General features: G+C 39.8%; 1 protein-coding gene and 1 long non-coding RNA gene across 9 annotated transcripts in view; both read left to right on the top strand.

Moving 5' to 3' along the window:
* The first annotated feature begins 4,549 nt into the window (after nt 1-4,549).
* Nucleotides 4,550-10,655, top strand: LOC128916526 (uncharacterized). The gene is made up of 3 exons (XR_008468990.1): nt 4,550-4,727; nt 5,836-5,930; nt 9,635-10,655. It is a non-coding gene; the product is annotated as an uncharacterized LOC128916526 (long non-coding RNA).
* Nucleotides 10,656-15,193: 4,538 nt separating this feature from the next.
* The window catches only part of PTPN1 (protein tyrosine phosphatase non-receptor type 1), a 46,086-nt gene continuing 39,060 nt past the window's right edge, over nt 15,194-22,219 (top strand). For 2 of the 8 annotated variants that reach the window (XM_054218382.1, XM_054218378.1), the window contains exon 1: nt 15,252-15,389. Coding sequence is in view for 2 of the 8 variants with exons in the window: in XM_054218377.1 (XP_054074352.1) it covers nt 15,327-15,389 (63 nt within the window). In the remaining 6 variants the exon portion in view is untranslated. Of the gene's footprint in view, nt 15,390-16,909; nt 17,033-22,219 lie in introns of those variants that run through there. The other 6 variants (XM_054218385.1, XM_054218381.1, XM_054218379.1 and 3 more) reach the window with 5 other exon arrangements.

Below are 22,219 nucleotides of genomic sequence, written 5' to 3'. Positions count from 1 at the left end.
TGTGACAGAGGACTAGCACTCCAATCAGAAATGGTATTGCTGAATCATGGCAGAGATGTGATACAATCAGAAATGAAGCAGGAAGGCAGGGCTTATTGGAGTTTTGCTACACCTAAGTTACATTATTTAAAGCTGCCAAATAACACATCTGCAGAAGTGTGCTGCACCATGTTCCTGGGTCAGTCTGGCATCTCTACCATTCCTATCAGCACCTGGTCCAGACGTGTCTTTTAAACTTCTAATTTAATAGCTTTTGAAAATGCTATCCCAACCTAGAGATGTGCACAACTTACTGCATACAGTGGTGATAATTACACATGCAATTTTAGAACTTTTCCTACAGTTGTGCCTGTTAAAAATGTTTAAAAGTATTATAGTAAAATAGTCATTTGACATAGAAGGAAAGTGAAACAATAAGCAATGCAGAATATATACTTCTAGATTAAATACGCCTGTCTATACTGATGAAAGTTTTACTTCTGTTGTGATGCAAAGTTAAAATAAGCCATCTTAATACAAGATCATTCATACCTATCTGATATAAATTATCGTGTTGGGAGCAGATACTCCATGGATAAAGGTGGTTTGTGTTTTTTTAAAGAACCTTAGATACATATTAGTTTTGGTTGTCATGCAGACCTGGTCTCTGAGAGGTTACTGTGACCCATTCATATTGATCTACATGCAGACAGGAGTCAAATGTTGACATTTTGTAAGTGCTTTTATGTTTTCATAGACAATATTTTTCACAGGAACCAGAATAAATGGGTTTGGTTAAATTTCCTCCTATTTTTCAGTTACAAAAGAGAAATTCATCCCTGCTTGAAGGGCTTTCTTTATAACCAAGGAGAGCTTGTGATTTAATCCTTTAGCAAGAGCACTCAAAAATTATTCATATGTGGTATGCTCGCTGCCTGATGCCACAGACAGAGAAAGTAATTGATTTTTAAAGAAGCTAAACACACAAATGTAAGTTCAAAATGCATATAAAACTGTTCCTTCGTTATTCTGACTACATATGCAGGTGGCACCACTGTGCTCACATTCCACATCTACGGCAGGTACTTACTAACGTCCATATGTGCACATGACAGATAATACAGTAATATTCAGCTTCCTCGTGTGTTGACAAATCAGTCACATGGACATTTTACATATGCATTTGGATGCCCAAAGCATCGACTCCAAAATGTTTAAAATTTCAAAACAGCATATGAAAATAATTTTGGAATATCACTTATCATTACTGGTATATAAAAAATTATAATCCTTCAAGATATACAGGCTAATCCTTCCACTCATTTTAGCATTGGAAAAAACCTCAGTTGAAGATGTTTTCTTCAAGAATAGAGCTACAGGCAGAATTAGAAATAAAGACGTAGGTTTGTCACCAGAGATAATGTCTAATAATGAAGCTACTGAAGCACTAGAATAGAATGTCTGAGAATATTAGAAAATCTTCATCCATTTAGATCTATTTAGGTTCATCTGACTGCTTTTACTCCCTGCTCCAACACATTATGTGCCCTTACCATTATTCTCCACAACGCATTTCTCAGCGGTGCTCATTTTATTGGGGAGAAAGGGATACTCCCATAAATATTATCATGGAAGATCAATGCTGTAAGGTGCTGAGCTGAGAATGAAAGATGTGCCTGCAAAAAGGTAATAAGAGGCAGAAGAGTGGAAATTCATTGATTAGCCCTACCTTTACCTCAAACTCCTTGATACATCCTGCACTCTGTTCCCAGCAGCTCTGACAACATATTATCCTCCCTTCCACTTCCAACATTTCTGTAAAGCTCAGCTTGAGAATCTCATAGACAAATATTTAGCAGAAACATCCCTGTAGCTGATCCCTAATTTTACCTCTCAAGATCTGTTCCAACCAAGCTTTAATACTATTCCTCTTTCATGAAATATAAAGCCAAATTGTGGCTAGTCAGTTTGTATAGCATATATTGGAAAAATCACAAGCTACAAGTTTTGCCCCAACCCTAGTTTTCATAGGATACATGAAGAAGCAGAATGTGGGCGAGACACTGTCATAATTCTGCAATAAAAATGACATATGGATTATTTACACTCCTAAATAAGAACAGAAGCAGATCTGTCTGCTGCTAGACAGACCATAGGCGGAACATATAGCAATGTTTTAATTTTGTAACAGTGCTTCAATTTCACTTTTTTTGTATACTTGAAATAAAATTCAAATACCAGATTAGAATTCATTCTTGAATCCCTGCTCAATCCATTGAAAATTCATTCAAGAAAATGCATTTCTCTATGCTACCCTATACAATTCATACAACAGGGAAGACGTAGTAAAACAGGCACTTGCACATTGCTCTATTTTTAATCACAGAACAGATGACATATAACAAAAGGGACAGGGCTGCATCATAAAAGATAGTGACAAACAATTTATACACTGCACCAATCTTACACAGTTGGGAGGAATTACATCTCAAGGTACAATCATTCTTGGAGCTTCCTTTGGAACACAGCAACTCTGTGGAATGGTGGTGATTGGTCACTAAACAGCAAGCTATTGCAAGAGCATTAGCCCTTGTAGTTTTTATAAGTCATTACATTCAATAAATAAGGCGTTAATAGACCAAAAGAGAATTTTACAGATAAAATATTATCATTTCCATTTAAACACAGGGTTAAGTTAACTTGATGGCTGGGCCAAGAATACCCAATTCAGGTGGGGAAAGTGGAGGCACAAAGTGGATAACTAATCTCTTAATCATCAGACAGATATGGATGAAAGCAACATCGTGGTACCTCTTCTCAGACCGCAAGACGGGGGGAAGTTCACAAAATCTTCCTGAAATACTAAGGATTTTGTTGTGTCTGGACTAACATAACAGTGAGGGTTCACAGGATTTCAGGCATTTTAGGTACTGCACAGTCAGCAAAGGTTTTTTTTTTTTCTTTCTTTTTTTTTTCTTTTTTTTTTTTGCCTAGTGTTTTAAAATAACAGACAAAGACCTGAAAATTCAGTTTCTGTTTTTTACATTTCAGAAGGCATTTTTCAGGGTTTGTGGAATCAGATAACTAGCATACAGTAATGACAAAGCTGTTCTCTCATTTATACTAACTATTGTTTCATCTACCTGTTGAGGTCAGATAGAATACTGGCCCCTGGATACATGCCTGCAGCTCTCCACCACCACAATTATGTATTGTGCAATTTCATTGTCATTTGGGAAAACAGTGTATACTTCCAAGAGGATTTCAGAAGAGTCAATGTAGGTTTAAACATTCCCTCCCCAATCCCACTACCCTGTCCATTCTCCACCCCAACACCTCCTCCTGCACACGCACAACTTCTCCCTTCTGTTTATTTTTGGTTTTAAACACTCTAAGCAAAAATTGACTTTGGCTGCTCTTCCTGAACTCTGAAGTGTTTGAGCAGATAAGATTCAGATAATACGTTAGAAGAAAGTTTCATAGGTCCCTTTTCTCCTGACAGGTAGTCACCAAGGCTAACCATGCACTGAGGTTTCTTTCCCCAGCATGAGTATTTTTCTGGCTTATCTGCTTATCGAACTAGGCCAGATTTTAATTTTTTGCTACATCTGACTTAGAAAAAATGTTTCATCTGAAAGACACTTGTTTATATACAGTGGTGGGGAAACACAATGTGTAAATCTACCTACTGTCATCCCAAACATGGTGTTAGTTTCTCAAGCAGTTTTATTGAACCCTTCTTGGACTAAGTGAAAAGGAGTTGATCTGAGCTCCTCTTCCTTTATGGGAAATAAATTAAGAGTGATAAAAGTCACACACTACAAAAGAAATAACACATGCCTCCAGAAATAACTGGTCTTTAGAGGACAGCATGAAAATAGTCACACTTGTTTCAATGAAATACTGGTTAAAATGGATGTACTCTTATTTTCCTATCACGATTTTTTCCACTTAGATGCTCACCTGAAACTAGAAGGCTCTCTCTCTACTCCTAGGTAAAACAAATTTCAGGGCATTCTTTCCACATAAGACATTTTCTTTCACTACAGTGATCTTACTTATGGTGGGGGATTTTTTTGTCATAAATATTAAGCTCAATATTGAGCTGTGCTCAGAACTATTTATCTGTGCTTGTCAGGGCCCATACTAAGCCTGTGTGCCACCAGGAGATGGCATATGGAAGTAGCTCCAAACAGAATAATTTAAAATATGACCTCATCTTAATTTAAAACACAGTTTACTGTGAATCACTGAAATCATCACTTAGTTCTGTGTGCCTCAAGATGAAGTCTTTAGTGGCAATACTGGCTATAGTATTGATATTTGTCTTCTGTAATCTTCCTGCCCCAGCATCAATCTATTCTGTTGTTCTAGAAAATTTTTTTATGTAGCTATGTGGTTCATTATACTGGAGACCTGATCTTGCTTAAAACTAACCCAGAAGAAAACTTAGTTTTGGTTCAGTTTTGTTTTTTTTTTTAAAAGTAGATATGTTCCCAGCTCCATTTCCAAGTGCAGCTGCATAAATAGTTGGGCTGGCACAATTGAAGGGGTGGTATACCACAGAAACCAGCAGCAGGTGGCAAAGGAGGTGAGGCTAGGTCAGTATTGCTGCCAAACACTTTGCCTTTGGAAACACAGCCTCAAGTCTAGTCAGCAGTTCATGTATATAATTCACTTAGCTTCAAACTAAGTGTACTGTCAGCAAGGAACTCGGAACGGACTGCAAAACCCTACATGAAACTCAGGTAAATTTACAACTGGCTTGCTTGCACTGAATGCCATGCTATGGTCACAGTGATACCAATGACCTAACTGTCTCAATATTAAACTAATGGTGTATCAATAACTTAAATTTAAGCTAATGCTTCGTTGCAAACAAAAAGAGCAGCCACAACTTTGAATGAACTGCAGATATTTGCTTGAATACTTGTGTCTTCAACTTACGGTGAAAAAAATTTATGCTTGCATAATACAGGTCTGCAAACTTAAGCACTCACCCATTCTGTAGCCCTAGGATACGCAGGTGAAGGCAATTCCAAACTCAGATATGCCACATCTGCTGTAAGGAAAAAGGATTATTTAAAGAAATGTTTACTGAAAATACTCTCTCACGAATATAAAAGCACAAAACAGTAAGCGAAAGCCTTGGGGTAAAATACCCTGTAATCACAAAACATACCCCTAATATCTTTCATGACAGTAGAGAGCACACAGTACCTGAGTCCTATATGACAGAATCAACTGCATTTTGAAATCTTTATTTAGAAAACTAAACAACCTGGCAAGATTTCAACATAGACTTCCTTAAATCTAATGCTGCAAAACTAAAGCCAGCTCTGCAAGTGTAATTTTATTTTGTTAACATCACATTAGCCATAAAAAATTATTTCCAGTAACTATTTCCCTATTAGTTGACGCTTGATCTAAAATTGTTATGAGCAGTAAAAGTATTCAGGCTTTGAATGCAGTAACTATGAGCAGTAAGGACTATAGTGCCATCCAATGGTAAAATGGTCTTTAGCAGCTATGACTTCCTTACAAATTTCTACCTCTAGCTGCTTCTGCCACAGCATGATATTAACCTTAAATGCATTCTGCAAAACCCATGAAGACTAAAAAATATCAGAAGCAGCAAAAGGTGCACATGCACACACGTACATTGTACGCTTCCTCCACAGGCACGTTCTGTCACACGATCACTGATGGCTGAAACTTCAGTGTACAGATAATAGGTAGATATCCCTTCTTTCCCTTTCACACAGAATTCCAACAGATTATTTCTTAAAGCTAGTTCAGTGTAAACGGATGTACTTTAAAAAAAAAAAAAAAGTTATTCTTATTCTCATTTAACAGGGGCAGTAAGCAGAGTTTTTGATATCCTGGTCCTGCTAACAGCATTCTGGCTATCCAATCCCAGAGGAGGACTTCTGTTTCCCCATAGCTAAAGGGTAAGCCTGACAGCTAACATAGCAACTATGTCATGAAAAGTCACCCATCTTGACACTCTGTATAACAGATTTTGCTTATTTGCAACTTTCTTCATCAAGTTGTTTTGAGCTATGAAGAGAGGGTATGAAATGTATATTTGAGTTAGGACAAGAACCTTCCTTTTTAATGAAGTGGAATAAGCCACAAGATACAACACTTTCTTTTGAATTCACATTTTCTTTTCAAGTGTCAGGTTCTAATGGACAGTTTACCAACTAAAAACTCTGAATTGGAGTATATTAAGATGGAAAAGCAATGTCCCTGAAGTTACACAGGTTGGAATTATTCCAACCTCTCTAAAGTGCAAGAAGGATTGTGTCCTGAGATCACAGAACGTTTTCAGTTACCTAATCCTCTATTATTACAAGGATCTAAGTCACTAGTAATGCTTTTAATCTCTTCTGTTTTTTTCCTGCAATGCTTTGCAGATTTTGCAACTTTTAGTATTTTGTAAGGTAGATTGTAAATTTCATATAGGCTGTTAGGAAATGTTTTGCTGCTCTGGATCTGTGTGGAGAGTGCAATTTGACAACTAAATATCTATAAAATGTTTGCACACATTTGTAGGGCACAGGTCTCTCTGATCCAAATGGCCTTTTCAGCCCATATTCTTTACTGGAATATATTTAAGACCTTCGATTCTACTGCGACAGGCATCCAAAAGCACCGAGCCTGTCAAGTCCAATTGAGCATTAGGGTAAACAAAGGCCCCTTTGGCTTCAACTGAAATTATAAATCCAGAAATTAATTTATCCTCTTTACATTGCAAGTCAGGACTGGAAATGTCATGAAAACAGACCTTCTCATAAAAATTCCAATCCAGACATTCCTATTACATATTCTATTCTATCCCAATCATCACTAGATTATTTTTTTAAAAATTTGTACTGCTTCCTATCAAGCAGGAAATAGTTCAGAAGTCACCGAAAAAAATCTTTGAAAACAAGCCAAGCTATGCAACAGTCAGTTTTCCCTGCAGAAGCATTTTAGACTGAAGTATTTTGCCAGTGGAAAAGTGCATCTTCACAATGAGGAATGGAAAGGAACCATGTAAAAACGTACATGATTCAACCCTTAAAAACCCTCCATTAACACTTAATAGCAAAGTTTTCAAACATACGCTAACAGTTTTAAGACTCTATACTGAAGGAAAATAAAACAGAACTTTGATTATTACACGATTAAATGGGTCAAGGATGATCTTTTCATCCTGCTTTCATGCAGAGCTTAATTTAGAAAGGCACAGTTTATGCATGACACCCTATAGCATTGCTGCAACAATGATTTTGTGCTAAATTTTATATTTTTCATAAAATGAAAAGTGATGGTCATAATTTCCATACAGAAGACCGCAATTGCTCTAGTACTTGTTTTGGAGCAGGCAAATGAGTAGTTATGACATGCAGCAGTTCTGCAGCCTTCCACAAGTACATCTGCCCACAGTTTAGATGCCACATCTACTCAGATTCTAAATTTCTGCCTTGTCGTTGGAGAATCAGAGGCACTGTAATAAGTAATACAGAATATTGATATAATTACAGAAAACACTACATTTCAAAGAGGAAGGCATTTTTTTCATTACATGAGCAGCTCTGCTCCAACCCAATTGTCTACAGTAATGCTTCCAAAAGGAGACACCGAGTAAACAATTTCAATATTTCCTTAACTTCATACAGTATTAACTATGGAAAAGAGTGACACCAAGCGGTTACTTTTAATGATGCAGACATTTCTTGCTACTAGAGGTAATTTTCTTGCTCAGTAGTCTCTTTATTAGAGATCATTTTGGGGTCCAGTTAAATTACTAAGGTTTGAGAAAAGGTCGGAGTCGTGCAATGAGTTCGGTTGAGGTAAGTGGCTACTGAGCTCCATGTCAATGTGTGAATCATGTCACAACATGTTGAAGTTATCCTCTGAAACAGAAGAATGGGTTGACCCAGGGCTACAATGTACAGACACACCTGACAACAAATTTAGCACAAATATGTGGCATAAGAGGTACAAACACATTGACCTTCCTCAGCTCTGAAAACACAGGCGTGAGCCATGGCAGGGAAAGCACTTCCCGCTGGATGGCACCACCTGAAACGTTAACACACGCATGACATCACTCCCCTGACCCACACTGGGAGAACGTGACTTTCGCTCCTCAGAAAATTGGCGTTGCTTTTAAATCTAGTTTTTATCTTCACTGTGCCATCAGAAATATTTTTTTTTCTGTTTGCATCTCAATTTCATCACTATTACCCATCCTCATTTTCCACTCTGCAGCTTCTTTTGTTCCTGACCCATCTGAATTCCTATGTTGGGTTGGTCCCAACCATCCTGTAAAACTGCCCAGTTCCTGTAAAGCTCCCCATGAGGCCACCACTACACACCAACTTAAAGTGAAACCACGCCCTGATGGCTGCAACTGCTCTCTAGCTGATTATGCAACAAAGGGTCTAGCAAATCAGGGCACTTCCATGCTGGCCCCCTTTCCCAGCCACCCATGGAGATGGTGATTCTCTCTGTAAGACTGGGCATCTGAACCCACGCACTATTCTTCTCCAAAGCTGCGTTCTTCTCCTTCCACTGAGGACTTTGGTTTGCATTCCACTGCATCCATGACCTAAGATGCTTCATTGCAGCAGAACTTCAGTGATTCTGCAGCATTTAGGGTTTAAGGCCATCTCTCAATTCTGAAGTGCTTCAGAGCAAGGATTTTTGACATCTGTATCTCAGATGAAATTTTCTGTTGCATGCTGAGAAACTGCGGTTTGGTTTCTCACACCCTTGTACTCCCGCTATCCTCAGCTTATCTCCTCTTCAGCACAAAGTCCAGCCTCTAGAGTATCATCTTTCCTCATTATGAGGCAAGGCCAAGTGGACCACTTACTTCACATACTCAGTGAAGTGATCCCACCTCTCCTAACGTGTTTTGGAAATAAACTGTCCTCATTAAAAAGATGTCAAGCATTCACCCCAACAGATTCAATATTAAGCCATAATAAAGAAGTCTTTCTGCCCTATAGCGTAACATGCTTGTGTGTGAATATATTAATGTCTCTTTCTCTAACTATGAATGAACACAGAAAGAACAAGCCAAGATCAGGAATCATTTGTCTTGAACACTGCAGATCCAAGGTGGCTATATACAACTAGATCTCTCACAAGACATATAGACATATATCCATTAAAACCTTTTATACTCACATTCTCATCCCTTGATCTGAAGGAGCTGCTAGGAAGTAACTTGAAGCATCTTTGCTTCTAAATGCAAAAGGTATTAGTCACTGCAGAAACAGATACTCATCCTGCTTCCTAGTTTTTTAGAAAGGACAAAATCCTAATTAGTTCCCATATGACTTCCACAGCACAGGGAGCTCCGCTGTCCATTGTGCCAGACAATTTTAGGATCCTCCATCCTTTTCTTGTTGGGGACTTATTTAGTACTGAAGGATAAGGACAGTAGCAGAAGTTTCAGAAGAAATACTACTCCTCCCACCACACCACCATCCTACCCTGTAAAGTTTTCTGGGAATTTAGCACCAACCATGCAAATACTTTTGAGATTTTTTTTTTTTTTTTAACTGAGATTCATCATTGATTAATTCAACTTTTTTATCGGCCCTCTCTGTGGTGAGATTTTTGGTAAGAGCTTATTTGTGTATCCTCTTCCCAGTACAGAATCACAGACTCACAGAATGGCTGGAGTTGGAAGGAACCTTCGGAGATCATCTAGTCCAACCCCCCTGCCAAAGCAGGGTCACCTAGAGCAGGCTGGAGAGGAATGCATCCAGGAGGGTTTTGAATATGTCCAGAGGAGGAGACTCCACAGCCTCTCTGGGCAGCCTATTCCAGTGCTCTGCCTCCCTCGAAGAAATTTTTCCTTACATTCAAATGGAATTTCCTGTGTTCCAGTTTGTGTGTGTTGCCTCTTGTCCTGTCACTGGGCACCACTGAAAAGAGTCTGGTCCCATCCTCTTGACACCTGTCCTTTAGATATTGATAAGCACTGATGAGATCCCCTCTCAGTCTTCTGTTCTTCAGGCTAAACAGACCCAGGTCTCACCCTTTCCTTATAGGAGAGATGCTCCAGTCCCTTCATCATCTTCTTAGTTCTCCGCTAGACTATCTCCAGTAGTTCCTTGTCTTTCTTGGACTGGGGAGCCCAGAACCGGACACAGTACTCCAGATGTGGCCTTACCAGGGCAGAGTACAGGGGGAGGAGGCTTGTTCTTTTATTTTGGCATAAAGAGACAGGCATCAGGAAAGCCAGATACAAGAAAAGGATTCCTTTGATACAGGGATACAGGGTTACAAGCCAGACTGAAGCCTGACATTCTGATTCTACCACTGTTCAAGTCACAATAGCCAAGTCATTTCATTGCATCTTCTCTGACAAATTGTGAATGATTTCTGACACCAGCGTTCTATTACAGTGTCCCTGTGCAATGCCTAATACAATATTAATCCTTTGCTAGATTACAAGGTCTCTTAGGTCACCTGCCTAAAACTTTGAGTCTAAAATTCTCTATCTGAACTCTTAGCATGCACAAAATCCCATAAGTTTTGACATAATTGCATAAATCAACATTTCTCTTTAGTCTAAGCCCACAGCTCACAAATGCTTACATTCCTTGAGAAACCTGGTCCTGAAGACGTACTCAAAGCACCAGTCAGCCAGATTCTGAAAACAGAGAGAGGAGCTTTGGATGGGAATCACCTTCCAACTAATACCTCAGTGGTTAGATCTCTTACTACACTGGGATGTGGCAGACCTGTGTTCAACTCTTGCCTCTGCCTGAGGGAAACACATCCTTTACATCTCAGCGGTGCCCTAACAATGAGGTCACAGAGTTTGGTGTGGAGATCTTTCAGCCTGCCTTACATATGTTAAACTGCTTTGCACAGACATTCACCACAAGCAGGACCAGAATCTGACTGATCTTTTGGATGAGTTGCCTAAGACTTGGGCTATAGTAATTTTGTCCTTAACCCCTGTTCATTACAACATTTTTTCTCTTTCTATAAAAAGAGCGATCTGGCTTGTGCAACTCCCAAAGGTGGCTCAGATTTGTGAATTTGGAGATAACATACTTTCCTGAACCCTTGACTTAGATGCCTAAACCCCTCAGAAATATATGAACTAAAATATTTAATAGTTTGCTATTTCTACTACTTTCTACTGTAGTCTCTCATCCTGAGTCTCCACTAAGCATGCTACCTTTTGTAAGTTCCATTCTTAGCCGTTTACCTCTTCAGGGAGCTTTAAAGTTAGGTGAGACTGAATATTAATTTATATAAGTAACCTTAGTATTAAAAAATTACAAGCTAATGTACATTTTTACCACAGAAATCATACCATGTTAGAATACAACATCAGAACAAAATCAAAAGCAAACCAGTCTATTTACACCATATGACAATGTCCAATTGCACTGGATTTTGCTCATGAACTTACAGGTACTTAAAAGGAACCAAGGAATAACATGTGAACTGTTACGAGTCTCATGTGATGTAATATTAGTGAGAGGAAAATCAAGACAGAACTGAATTTCCCACAGTAACCATACTTAACTACAACGAAAGAGAAAATCAGAACAAGGAATGGCTAAAATGTAACACCAAAAGAACATACTAGAGAATCCAAGTCTGAACTCTGGATCACACAAGATTATATTTCCGCTAAATAGAGATAAAAATATGTACGGTGCAATACCATTAAGTGTGTTGAATTTGAATGACAAACTTCCCAATTGTACACTGGAGATGCATCCTGCTAGAACTGGCTTAATGTAACTATGAAGTTGCATTCAAAGATCAAACAGTGAAGGAACAACATGCATCATATTTGCAGACACTTTAATGGAGATTTATGGCATTGACTGTTTTAAACTAGGTCATCTCAAAATGCTGAATATTGTTAGCAGACAGGCAAATTAAATAGTTTAACATGATTAGACTGAATAAGTCATTTTATGGGTTTCAAATGAATTAAAAATAATAGAGTTAGTTTCATTGTTCTGCTAATGTTCATTTTTTAAAGTCAAGGCCAGGCTGTTTCACATTGTTTTGTGGGTAACTAGAGTGTAGTGAACATTAAGGGACAAATAAAAATTCCTACAAACCCCTACAACTGTTACAAAGAAAAAGGTGGAGTGCTCTCCCCTAGTCAGTAGGAGGAATTCCAGAATTTCAACCTTCAGAATACACTCGATGGTCTATGTGCCCTTTACATTGCTGTAGCACCACAAGGTGCCAAAGAAATGAAGCTTATTATTTGACATAAACTAGTATCTAACTGCATATTGTAAGGATCTCAGTTTTTTAATTATGGATGTCATTGCATGTACTATTGCTGAAATTGTATGTAAAAACAAAGACAAAAGAACTCAATAGCTTATACAGCAATTAGCTGTGCTTTTCTGAAATAGGAGTCACAATGTGTATCATTGCTACAAATTGTTTCTTACTTCTTTTATATAGGCATATATAGGTAAAAGCAAATACTTATAATGTAGTCTATCCACTCCAAAATTTCCGGTTATTTAATAAAATCATTCATTGAAACAGACCGACACATTTGAAAATGCTACTGGCCACGCATATTTCAGCTGTAACAGATAGAGACTTACGAAGAAATGTAAGACACACTGGCAATTTCTATAATCTCTTATTTTCTGGGTTACTCTGTGAAATCTTCAGCTGAATATCAATTTGTTCAGGGCAATATGTGAGTTTTTGTCATTCAAGGCAATTATTTCTGTGACAACAGTACACACTTAGCAGAATATATTGCTGATGAATCACTGACTGAAGAACTTGTACTGATTTTATTTATTATGCCCATTCAGGTGACATAAGCATAAAAGAGTATATGCTATCTTCCTTTATAAAATGCTTATGCACTGCAGTAATTCAGTTGCATTTAGCTGTAGCATTACAAGCTTTGACCTCTTCTAGGTAGGATCAGGTTTATGCCTGCATGAAAAATGGCCATCAACAGGAACTGCTCTTTGGTGACATTATAAAGACACATCTCAGTATGTGTTGTGGTTTCAGTTGGGATAGAATTAACTTTGTGACTGGCAGCTGGTATGGTGATTTGGGATGAGAAATACTTTTGATAGTGCACTGGTGTTTCTACATACAGCTGGGATGGCTGACCTCAACTGACCAAAGGGATACTCCATACCATACTGGTCCATACTGGACCTCCCCAGGTCCAGTAGGTTAAAAAATCACCACCTAGACTCAAGATAAAGGATACCAGCTCAGAACAGCCAGATTGGGAGAGAAGATGCAGTCCTCTATCCATTGCTTTTAGAAATATGGAAACAGGTCTCAATAGGTGGAAACCCTTTCATTCATGGGACTAACGCTACACCTGCCTAGTTCCAAAAATCAAGTCAAGAGAAAGCCCATGCAGTAAGAAAGGCAAAAAATCTTTTTAATACCATCTGCTAATGCCTTTATGCGACACACAGCAGCTGACTAGAGAATAATGTTTCATTGTTTACCTAGGTTAAGTCATTTATCCTATTAAGACGCTTTCCACAGCTTGCCTTTACTGTGGGCGTTACTATTAACCCTCCCCCAAAATTCTGGGCCCCTCAGCTCACACCTCTGACTAGTCCTCTCTTCTCAGAGAGCATCCATTTGCATTTAAGTAGCCTAATAAGCAAGTCTTGAACAGGGTGGCATTCTGGGGCTGAGCATTGGAAGGGAACCTCTTCCAAAGACTGCATAATAGAATGATTAGGAAAAGCTTCCTCTAGCAGGAAGAGCTAAGTGGTGTAAAGGCTGCCACTAGGCAATGAAATACTTCTGTCTTCTGTGACATTGATACATCTTGTCTGTTGAGAACTCTACCACTCTCGCTGCCTTAAATCCATGCTGGGCTTAGGGTATTTATAATCAAATTCACTCATGAAAAATGCTGATCCTACAAACCCATTCTCACAACCTTATTTCGGGTGAACATTCATGCTGCATAGATACCAGGTATGCCAAGCCTGCACCAGCCCTCAGAAGTAGCATATGCTCTAAAAGCCCAAGAAACTGTAATCTAACAAACAGAAGCTGGCTGATATAAGGAGTAAAATTTCCTTGCTTTGGAAACAAAGCATGCTCTAGCATTATACATGGGATAACTACATCCATATGCTTGGAACGTCTGCTCTTGAAGCTCAGGAAGAAAGACTTTGACTCTCTAATATGAGATATGTACGCTAAAACTTCATTCAGCATTGCCTTATGAGAAAGGTGTGAGAGAATGACAAATGTTTACCTCCTGGGATGGGACTATAGCACTTTGATAGTAACGGCCATTTCAGAGTAGTAACCCAAGAGCCGAGGACAGATGATCAAACTGCATTTAGAGCTTGTCACACCACACATTCCTTTAAATCAAAGGGTATGGGACAACTGACAGAAATACATTTCATTCTGCAGACTGTGTATGAGCAAAAAATAAACTCTCCATCATCTGACTACAGTGAGAGAGCACACAGCTGTCTTGCCCACCTCTGAAGTGAGCACATGCACATACATACAGGTATTCTGCACTGCCAGATCGGGCACCTGCTGCCAGACCGCCGTTTGCCTCACAGCCCTTCCTCTGCAATCAGATGGCCGCAGAGGCCATCTTTCCTTTAAAAAAGGAATTTTAAAAAATTTCTGACCCTTTTGCCACAGACAGAGAGCTTGAAAACACGCTTCAAGCACTCCTTCACAGCTCAGAGAGAGAAGACATCAGCCTGGGGCCCCAAGAGCTTAACCAACTGGCTCCGTCAGCTCTTTCCGCAGCCAGATCCCGTTACCGAGCAAAAGCCCGGACTCCCCGCTGCCACCTCCAACCTGCGGCCCCTCAGCCCTGCCGGGGCCGCCCTACCTGTCAGTGCGGCCCCGGGGCGGGACGGCCGGGCTGGCGGCGCGGGTGCTGAGGAGAGAAGGCACCCTAGCCCACCCGGTCCGCAGCTCTCCGCCGGGCTGTCGCCTTGGGAGGGCGAGGGGACGGCAGCACCCCGGGGAGGGGAGGAAGGCGCTGCCTCCCCTGCCGGAGGCGGGCGAGCCGCGGCCCCTCACAGCCCCGCCACAGGGCACTCGCGCCCGCCGCGACCGTTAGCCGACCGTTGGCGCCTCGCGCCGCCCGCGCGCCCCCTCCTCCCGCCGCCCCGCAGGCCCCGCGGGCCGCCCCGGACGTCGCGTCGGCGGGGCGGGCTGCGTAGTTCCGGCGGGGAGAAGGGAGGGGTGACAGGCAGAGCGGGCGGCCGCGGCCTCGGGAGCGGCTGGAGCCGGAGGTGCCGGAGCGGCGGGCGGTGAGCGGCGCTGGGGGTGGTGGGGGCCAGGCCTGGCGCGGCGTCCCCACCATGGAGATCGAGAAGGAGTTCCACCGGCTCGACCAGGCCGCCAGCTGGGCCACCATCTACCAGGTGAGGGGCGACCCCCGCCCGGCTTTGCCCCCCGGCGCTGAGGCGGGGAGCGCCCCTTCGCTCACCCTCTCTCTGCTGCCGCCTGCTTCTGCCCCCAGGGGGGCGTGTTGAGGGCCCTGCGGGGCAGCGCTGCCCTCCACCTCCCCGCTCCCCGCCTTGGAGCTCTCCCTTCCCCGCTTCCCTCCCGCAGCCAGGCTGGCCCCGCTCTGCCCTCCTTCCCCTTTCGCTGGGGGGGCAGAGGGAAGCCCCGCTCTGCTCCCCCTCCTCTCCCCCGCGGGGCAGAGCCCCTCACCTCCTTCTCCTCAGGACTCGCGTGGGCCGTGCCACGGCGGGGCGGGGGCCTCCTGCTGCCTCCCGCGCCTCGGCGGCTCTGCCCGGGGCGGCAGTGGGGCAGCACCTCCGCCGGATCCCTCGGCCGCCCTCCGCTTCTCGCTCCGGGTTCCGCCTGGAGCTAAGCATGGACATAAATTCTCAGTAACCTTTTAAAACTGCCCCCTTCCTAACCTTAAGGCAGTAAATCTTAAGTATCGTATTCGGCGCTTTTTTTTTTTTTTTTTGCTACAGAAAAACAGTGATGGGCAGCATTGCATGCACCTAGCTTCTCAGCCACTTTAATAGAACAGAGCCGGAAAACAGCTCATTAGTAATACTTGTGCAATTATCTGGTAGTATTTTTTATTATTTCATTTGCTGCATTTAGATTTTTTTGTGACATTTAAAAAAACCTGTGTGGCAGAGGGAGAACGCTTGTAAGAATATGTGCCAACTGGATCCAGCTTCAGACATACAAGCAGCAGAAGTTAGGGGTTTTCTCTTTAAAAAGTTCTTTATGCATTTATCCAAAATAAAGTTTAAGAAAAGATGAAGTACATGAATGGTTGGGTGGGTGTGTTGAGCCAGATCAGGCACCATTACTGTAAAATCCATTTGAATGTTTAAGCTGGTACATTGCATATACTAATGAGTTTTAAGTTTATACTTGCAACATAGAGGTTGAGATTTGTTTCCCTTTCACTATGAATTTCTCCGTCAGTAGACATTTATAAGAAGGAGTGGAGTTTTATAAAAGTGAAATAGATGAACTCCAGTTTCAGAATCACGGCAGGAAAGTTTTAAAAGTAGTAGTTTGCAGGATGAGCATCTCTAGTAGTTTGGCAATTAGAGAATAAGCATGAAATTTTGAGCATGCTTTTCAGAAGGTCCATTTTTTGTTAGAGTATTTCATTTCCTGCAGAGCTTCAGTGCTTGCTAACTGTATCAGTTGAAAGTCATGTGCATATATATGACGTTATGTTTTTGCTGAACTGTTCTTGATGATTTGGTATGTTGCAGGCTTAGTGCTCAGGAAATGATTTTGAGTAATATAGCTCTGTAATGGAGGTAGTATATTTCTATGGGTACAATTTAATTACAGAAGTGAAATGTATAAGGAGAATGAGGGACTGTGGCATATTTTCAATGTGGACTCAGCATTCAGTGATATTTTTGTCCTACTTTCTTTGAATGCTGTGACTCAGTAGGCTGCTTGGACTGTGGCACAGCACGAGGTTTGATTGAGGACTAAAATTCAACTCAAAAAAAAAAAAAAGGAAAAGACTAAAGTGATTCTTTGATTTGCATCCAACTATTGACAACCACAAGAGGTGGGTTTCTTTCTTTTTTTTTTTCTTAAGATTGATTAGTAAGTATGTGTATCTATGTCATGCAACTTGGTTTCTCAAGTGCATCCTGCTTTTAAATATCAGCTGTTGAAAATGACATCTTGGCAGATCATGTACATCTGGAAGAACAATGTACTTCACTATAATCTGTGCTTTTGATGTCTGGGCTGTGACATTAACAATGCAGTTTTCCTACAAATACCAATCTTTACCTGAAGAATGGAGTAAGCAGAATAATGTATGCTATTGGTGCAGAAAAAAGTCTTCCCCCAAGTTAATTTTACCACAGGCATCTATTATCTAGGTGTTATAACTGCTGAAATCCAAAAATGTTCACAAGTATTCCGAGTGAAGCATACTGCAATTTACTAACAGTCACTTCTTGTTTCTTGGCTAAATCTATTATCTAGAGATACAGAACTGCACAGCAACTAGGGGAGGAATTATGGGAGGTGAGATGAAGGGAGGTGGGAGCTTCACCTACAGGGAGGTGAAGCTAATTGGAAGGATGGCTGCAAGGAGACTTGTCTGGGTGCCATGTGACTTTGAAGGGTTAAATTTGTCCAAGCTTCTTTTTTTTGGACAAGAGGAAGCTATGTTCAGCTATGATAATAGTACAGTTGTGAAAGAATAAAATTTAGGTTTTTTTTTTTTTTTACGTTAAAGTAATCACAGGATGGAGACAAAAGCATTTCAAAATGAAGACCTTATGTAGGTGATTTTGTGACAATCATATCTTGGGCACTGCATGTGTAATGGAACTATTCTCTGCGGTAGCTGACCAAACCAGGGTGAACACTGATGAAGTTATCCATGTTTTGTTGGTTTTTGTTGGTTTTGGTTTGTTTTGGGTTCTTTGTATGTTGTTTTCTTTTTTTTTTTTTTTTTTTTTTTTTCAAATATGCAGTACGGTCCCTTACTTTGATCTGGGTTTACTTGCTACAAGAACTATGAGCCGTGAGATCCTGTAAAGGTTCAGAGACCCAGTAGATAAAAGGGACTGGTCTGCTTCTGGCTGTTGTTTGTATTGTAGGGAAACATACTTAGAAGATAACTAATAAAATGAGACCTGATCTAAGCATAAGGAATGCCCATTCAAATTAAAGTCCTCTTCCATAAAACAATAAGTTAAAGGAAAATGGACAGCAGATTAAATGTGAGCTTTGCAACGTGATACTGTGGTAAAGGTATACAACAGAAAAGAAATGCTTCAGGGTAAGTGAATGATACGCACCCTGAATAAATATTGTTAGAAGTATCGATAGGAATGAAAAGCATTCACTGTGGAGATGTCACAAGAAAAAAGCAGTAGCCCAAAGCTAAGAAAAGCACAGTTTAGGCTTGCTGTTAGAGCAGGGGAGAAAAAGATACAGATATTTTTCTGGAATATCAAAGGAACACTGAATTTTCATTTGCTCACAGTCAGTGCAATATCAGATTTTCATAGTAATTTTATATGCAGAAGTCTTTCAGAATTTTAGGAGGTATTTTAGTTTCTAACTTACACATGGTGATTAAGTGAGATATTATCTTAAAAACATAACCCTCAAGTACAGGTAGAGTTGCTTCTTGTGTTTATATAAACGAGATATGTTGACTTGGGTATGTTGGCTAATGATATTAACTTTGATGTGCTTATCAGTAACAGTGAAGATACTTCTGAATTATTTACTGATCTACCATTCAACTGGGGGTCCCATAAAATATGGGTGGAGGCAGAGCTGACCCTTTGTTTTACAGAAACATCTATGGGGACAGCTCATACAGGGTTTTCCGTGTGAGGTGGCAAAATTAAACTAAAATGTGCACTCTTTTCTTATTTTTGTAGTCAGTAGAATAAAAAATAAGAAAGAACTGGGTATGGTCTAGATTTTTAAATATGATTGGAAGTGAGTATACTGAGAACAGAAGTACCGATACTGCTGTGTGTGCTGTGGAAAGCTGAAGTGTAGTTACAGTTTGATTTGAGGCCTGTAAGAGACATGTAACTGGTCTAAGTTTCTTTACTAATTTTTTGATACTAATGAGAATATTACTTTTTTTCTCCAAACCTCTCTAAACTAAACAAAAATACTAGAAATTATGAAAGTTCATAAGCTTTGCTGAGATTATGGGAGAAAGATAGAAAGCTATCATAGACATTTCGGATATCTCTCTGTCAAGAGAGAAAAGGCGTGGGAAGTTTTTTATGTATTCACTGTCTGGAAAAATATTTGTAGAATATGTAGATAGATTTTAATGCTGAAAGTAAACTGTGAAATGGTTGACCCTGTAGACATAATAGTGTGGTTGTGTTGTGTATTTAAAGTAAATGAACAGGAAGTTCTACTAGTGTTTTTGGTTTATAAGCTGCAGTGAGAGTTCAGACTTTGTGCTGCTGCAGTCTATAAGCATTTGGTTGCTGTCTTGCTCTGGTGTTAAAAACGTTTTTACTTCTTTGCAGCAGATAAATTGTGGCATGAGCATGACTTATTATGAATGCATCTTTGTGTTTTATTCTGCCAGTTCTTGCTACTTGAAAATACAGGTCTCTGCATGCATGCCTTGCCACGTCTTAATTCATGCTATGTTGATTCATTCGAGGCTTAGCTTAATTGGCTCTGATTATGGAAAGCTAGTTTAGCACCGATAGTTGCAGGGAGTCTCTTTTTTCCTTCAATACAGCTAAAGATATTCCGTGTTTTCCAGTGCTATACAGCCACTGAATCCTGATACAAGTATGGGAGAGGCTAACAATGATGAAGTAGCTAAGTCTCTGTGGCTTGCAAAGTCAATATCCTCTCCGTGAAAACCAGAGTTTACTTTCAATTGCAAGTGATAGTATGTTTTGTGCTATTGAGAATGTTTCAGGGCACCTTGCTGCATTGGTTAGTTATACTACTAACTTTTTCAGATCAAGACCAATTGTGTCTACTGATGGCGAACGTGAGTTTGTGCAAGTCCCACTGAAAGGAGCTACTGAAACACTTAGGTTTTCTTGGTTTTCAGACTTTAAAATCTAAGTACTTGAATCCAAATCTGTGATAGCATTGCTGTAGAACTTTGAAAAATGGAGTCTGTTATGGCTTACTGTTAAGGGGATATCATTTGCTGAAAATCTAGAAATCACTCAATGTGCAGACAGTACTACACCTGCTTCTGAGCACCTTCAGAAGGTTTTTATGGGTTTAGTGTGTTCTTCCACACATTACTTACTCCTCTTTCTTTCTCTGTCTGCTGTAAGGGTACATATATAGAAGGAAAATGACAGTTAAAGGGAATGCAGTGTTGGCCACGTGCCAAATGATGTTAAATTCAAATAGAAATAGCCCTGGTAAGTAGAGAATAAAATGTGGTAGAGGTAGACCAAGTATTTTTGAAACTAAAATAACTTTCTAAATATTCTGGGTAGGTTTGAATTTAACAGTTTATCCTATAGCTAACTAAACATCAAAATGAAATCGTCTTGTAATACTTGCTTTGCAAATGGGCTTTCTCCAAGCGATCTCTTTGTTGAGACTTTCTAAGCTGTGGTTTACACTGAAGTATCACTGCTGCTTTCTTGTAAATGTATGAATTCTCAGGTTTTAGATTAGTGTCACTAGCATGACATAATAATCTATTTGGATTGTGAATTTAGCCTCATTAGATGTCTGAGGATACTGTTTGCTTAAAATTCAGAATTCATGTATGATTCAAAATGGACATCTTCTAATTAAACGAAAATGGAGGAGGAAAGATTTTACAAACGATAAAAAAAGAAAAAAATAAATCTATAAGAAGGGGTAAAAGCTTGAAGTCATGCTATCGCTTGTACTCCAGTGTATGTGAGAATTGGGTGGGTTGTTTCCGTCACCAGATAATGACACTGAATTTGTTTTCCCATAGCCAAATAAACTAGTTTTTTCTTCAGTCTCCTCATATGCAAAGTGAGATTTATATTCAGTAGAGTGTTAGAGAGCTTTTTTTTTTTTTAAACACAAAATGACTTTTCACGCCTTTTGTAACATGCAAGGGAAGGAACAAAAAATATGCATACAGTATCAGTATTTTGTTACTAATGATATATTAAGTAGTTTTCCAGTAGGGTTTTGGGGTTTCTGTGTTTGGTTTTTTTTTTTTTTAAAGTACCTGCAAATTAGGTTAGCACTGTGTGACAAAAAGCTCAGCTCCTGTAATGCTTCAGGCAGTTCAACATCATAGGAAGATTTTGTCCTGTGACCACAGTCTTTCTTGCAATTTTGTTCTACATTTTTAAAACAGAGGCATGTTGTCCAGCAGTGGAAGGGATGAGTTCTCTGCATAGAGTGAAAGTTTTTCAAAATGTGAGTTGAGGAGGAGGCTTATTAACAACAAATTGATAAATACTTGAAAACTTAGTATTTTGCTATAAATTATCACACTAGCAAATTAACAAAACAAACCCCAACCCCTTAGCTGGAGTTGTTAGAGTGTTCCTGAGTGTAGGATTTCATATTAAAGTTTACTTAATTCTGCTTATTTTTGTAATACTGATTTGGGAAAAGGTTAGTATAAACTGAGATACAAGACAAACATTAGAAGATTGCCTAAGTTTTTGTATCATCTTCAGTGCTGATCTGAAGTGCTGTCAGTGTTCAGACATTTTACAGAATTTAAAGATAGTAAACTAGAACTATTAGACTAGAACACTTCTATCTGCACCTCTGTAAAAGTGTGTACAGCATCGCTGTGAGAGCAAAGCAGCCCTACTGAACAATGTGTGTGTTTTTTCCTAAAAGAAACAAGTTTATGAAAATGTAGAAACAGATTCACTGCAATGTTCAGAATTAATAATATAAACATGATCTGATCTGTAAGCTTTGATGTTTACAGCACTTACCATTGAGACTTTTTTTTTTTTTTTTTTAGTCATTGGTCAACTTGTTTCATGTTGATTTGCACAAGAAACATTTTTTTGTTTATCTTTCTGGTGCCAGTAGACATGCCTGTGCTGGTTTGGCTGGGAGAGGCACTATGATACAGCATCAGAATGCCTTTGTGTGTTCACTTTGTAGATCATGTAGTACAAATGCCAATTCGTTTTCTACCAAACCCTGTGAATTTAGATGTGCTTTTTCTCTCGCCCACACAAAACACAGCTAAGATTCAACAGCTTGCCTGTCATGTTATACTAAGAAAAAGTGATAAAAGTGATTCTTGGAAATTCAT

This window comes from Rissa tridactyla, chromosome 12, assembly GCF_028500815.1.
Source record: "Rissa tridactyla isolate bRisTri1 chromosome 12, bRisTri1.patW.cur.20221130, whole genome shotgun sequence".
NCBI classification, from domain to species: Eukaryota; Metazoa; Chordata; class Aves; order Charadriiformes; family Laridae; genus Rissa; species Rissa tridactyla.
The sequence above is the reverse complement of the archived record's forward strand: the minus strand, read 5'-3'. Positions and strand labels throughout refer to the sequence as shown.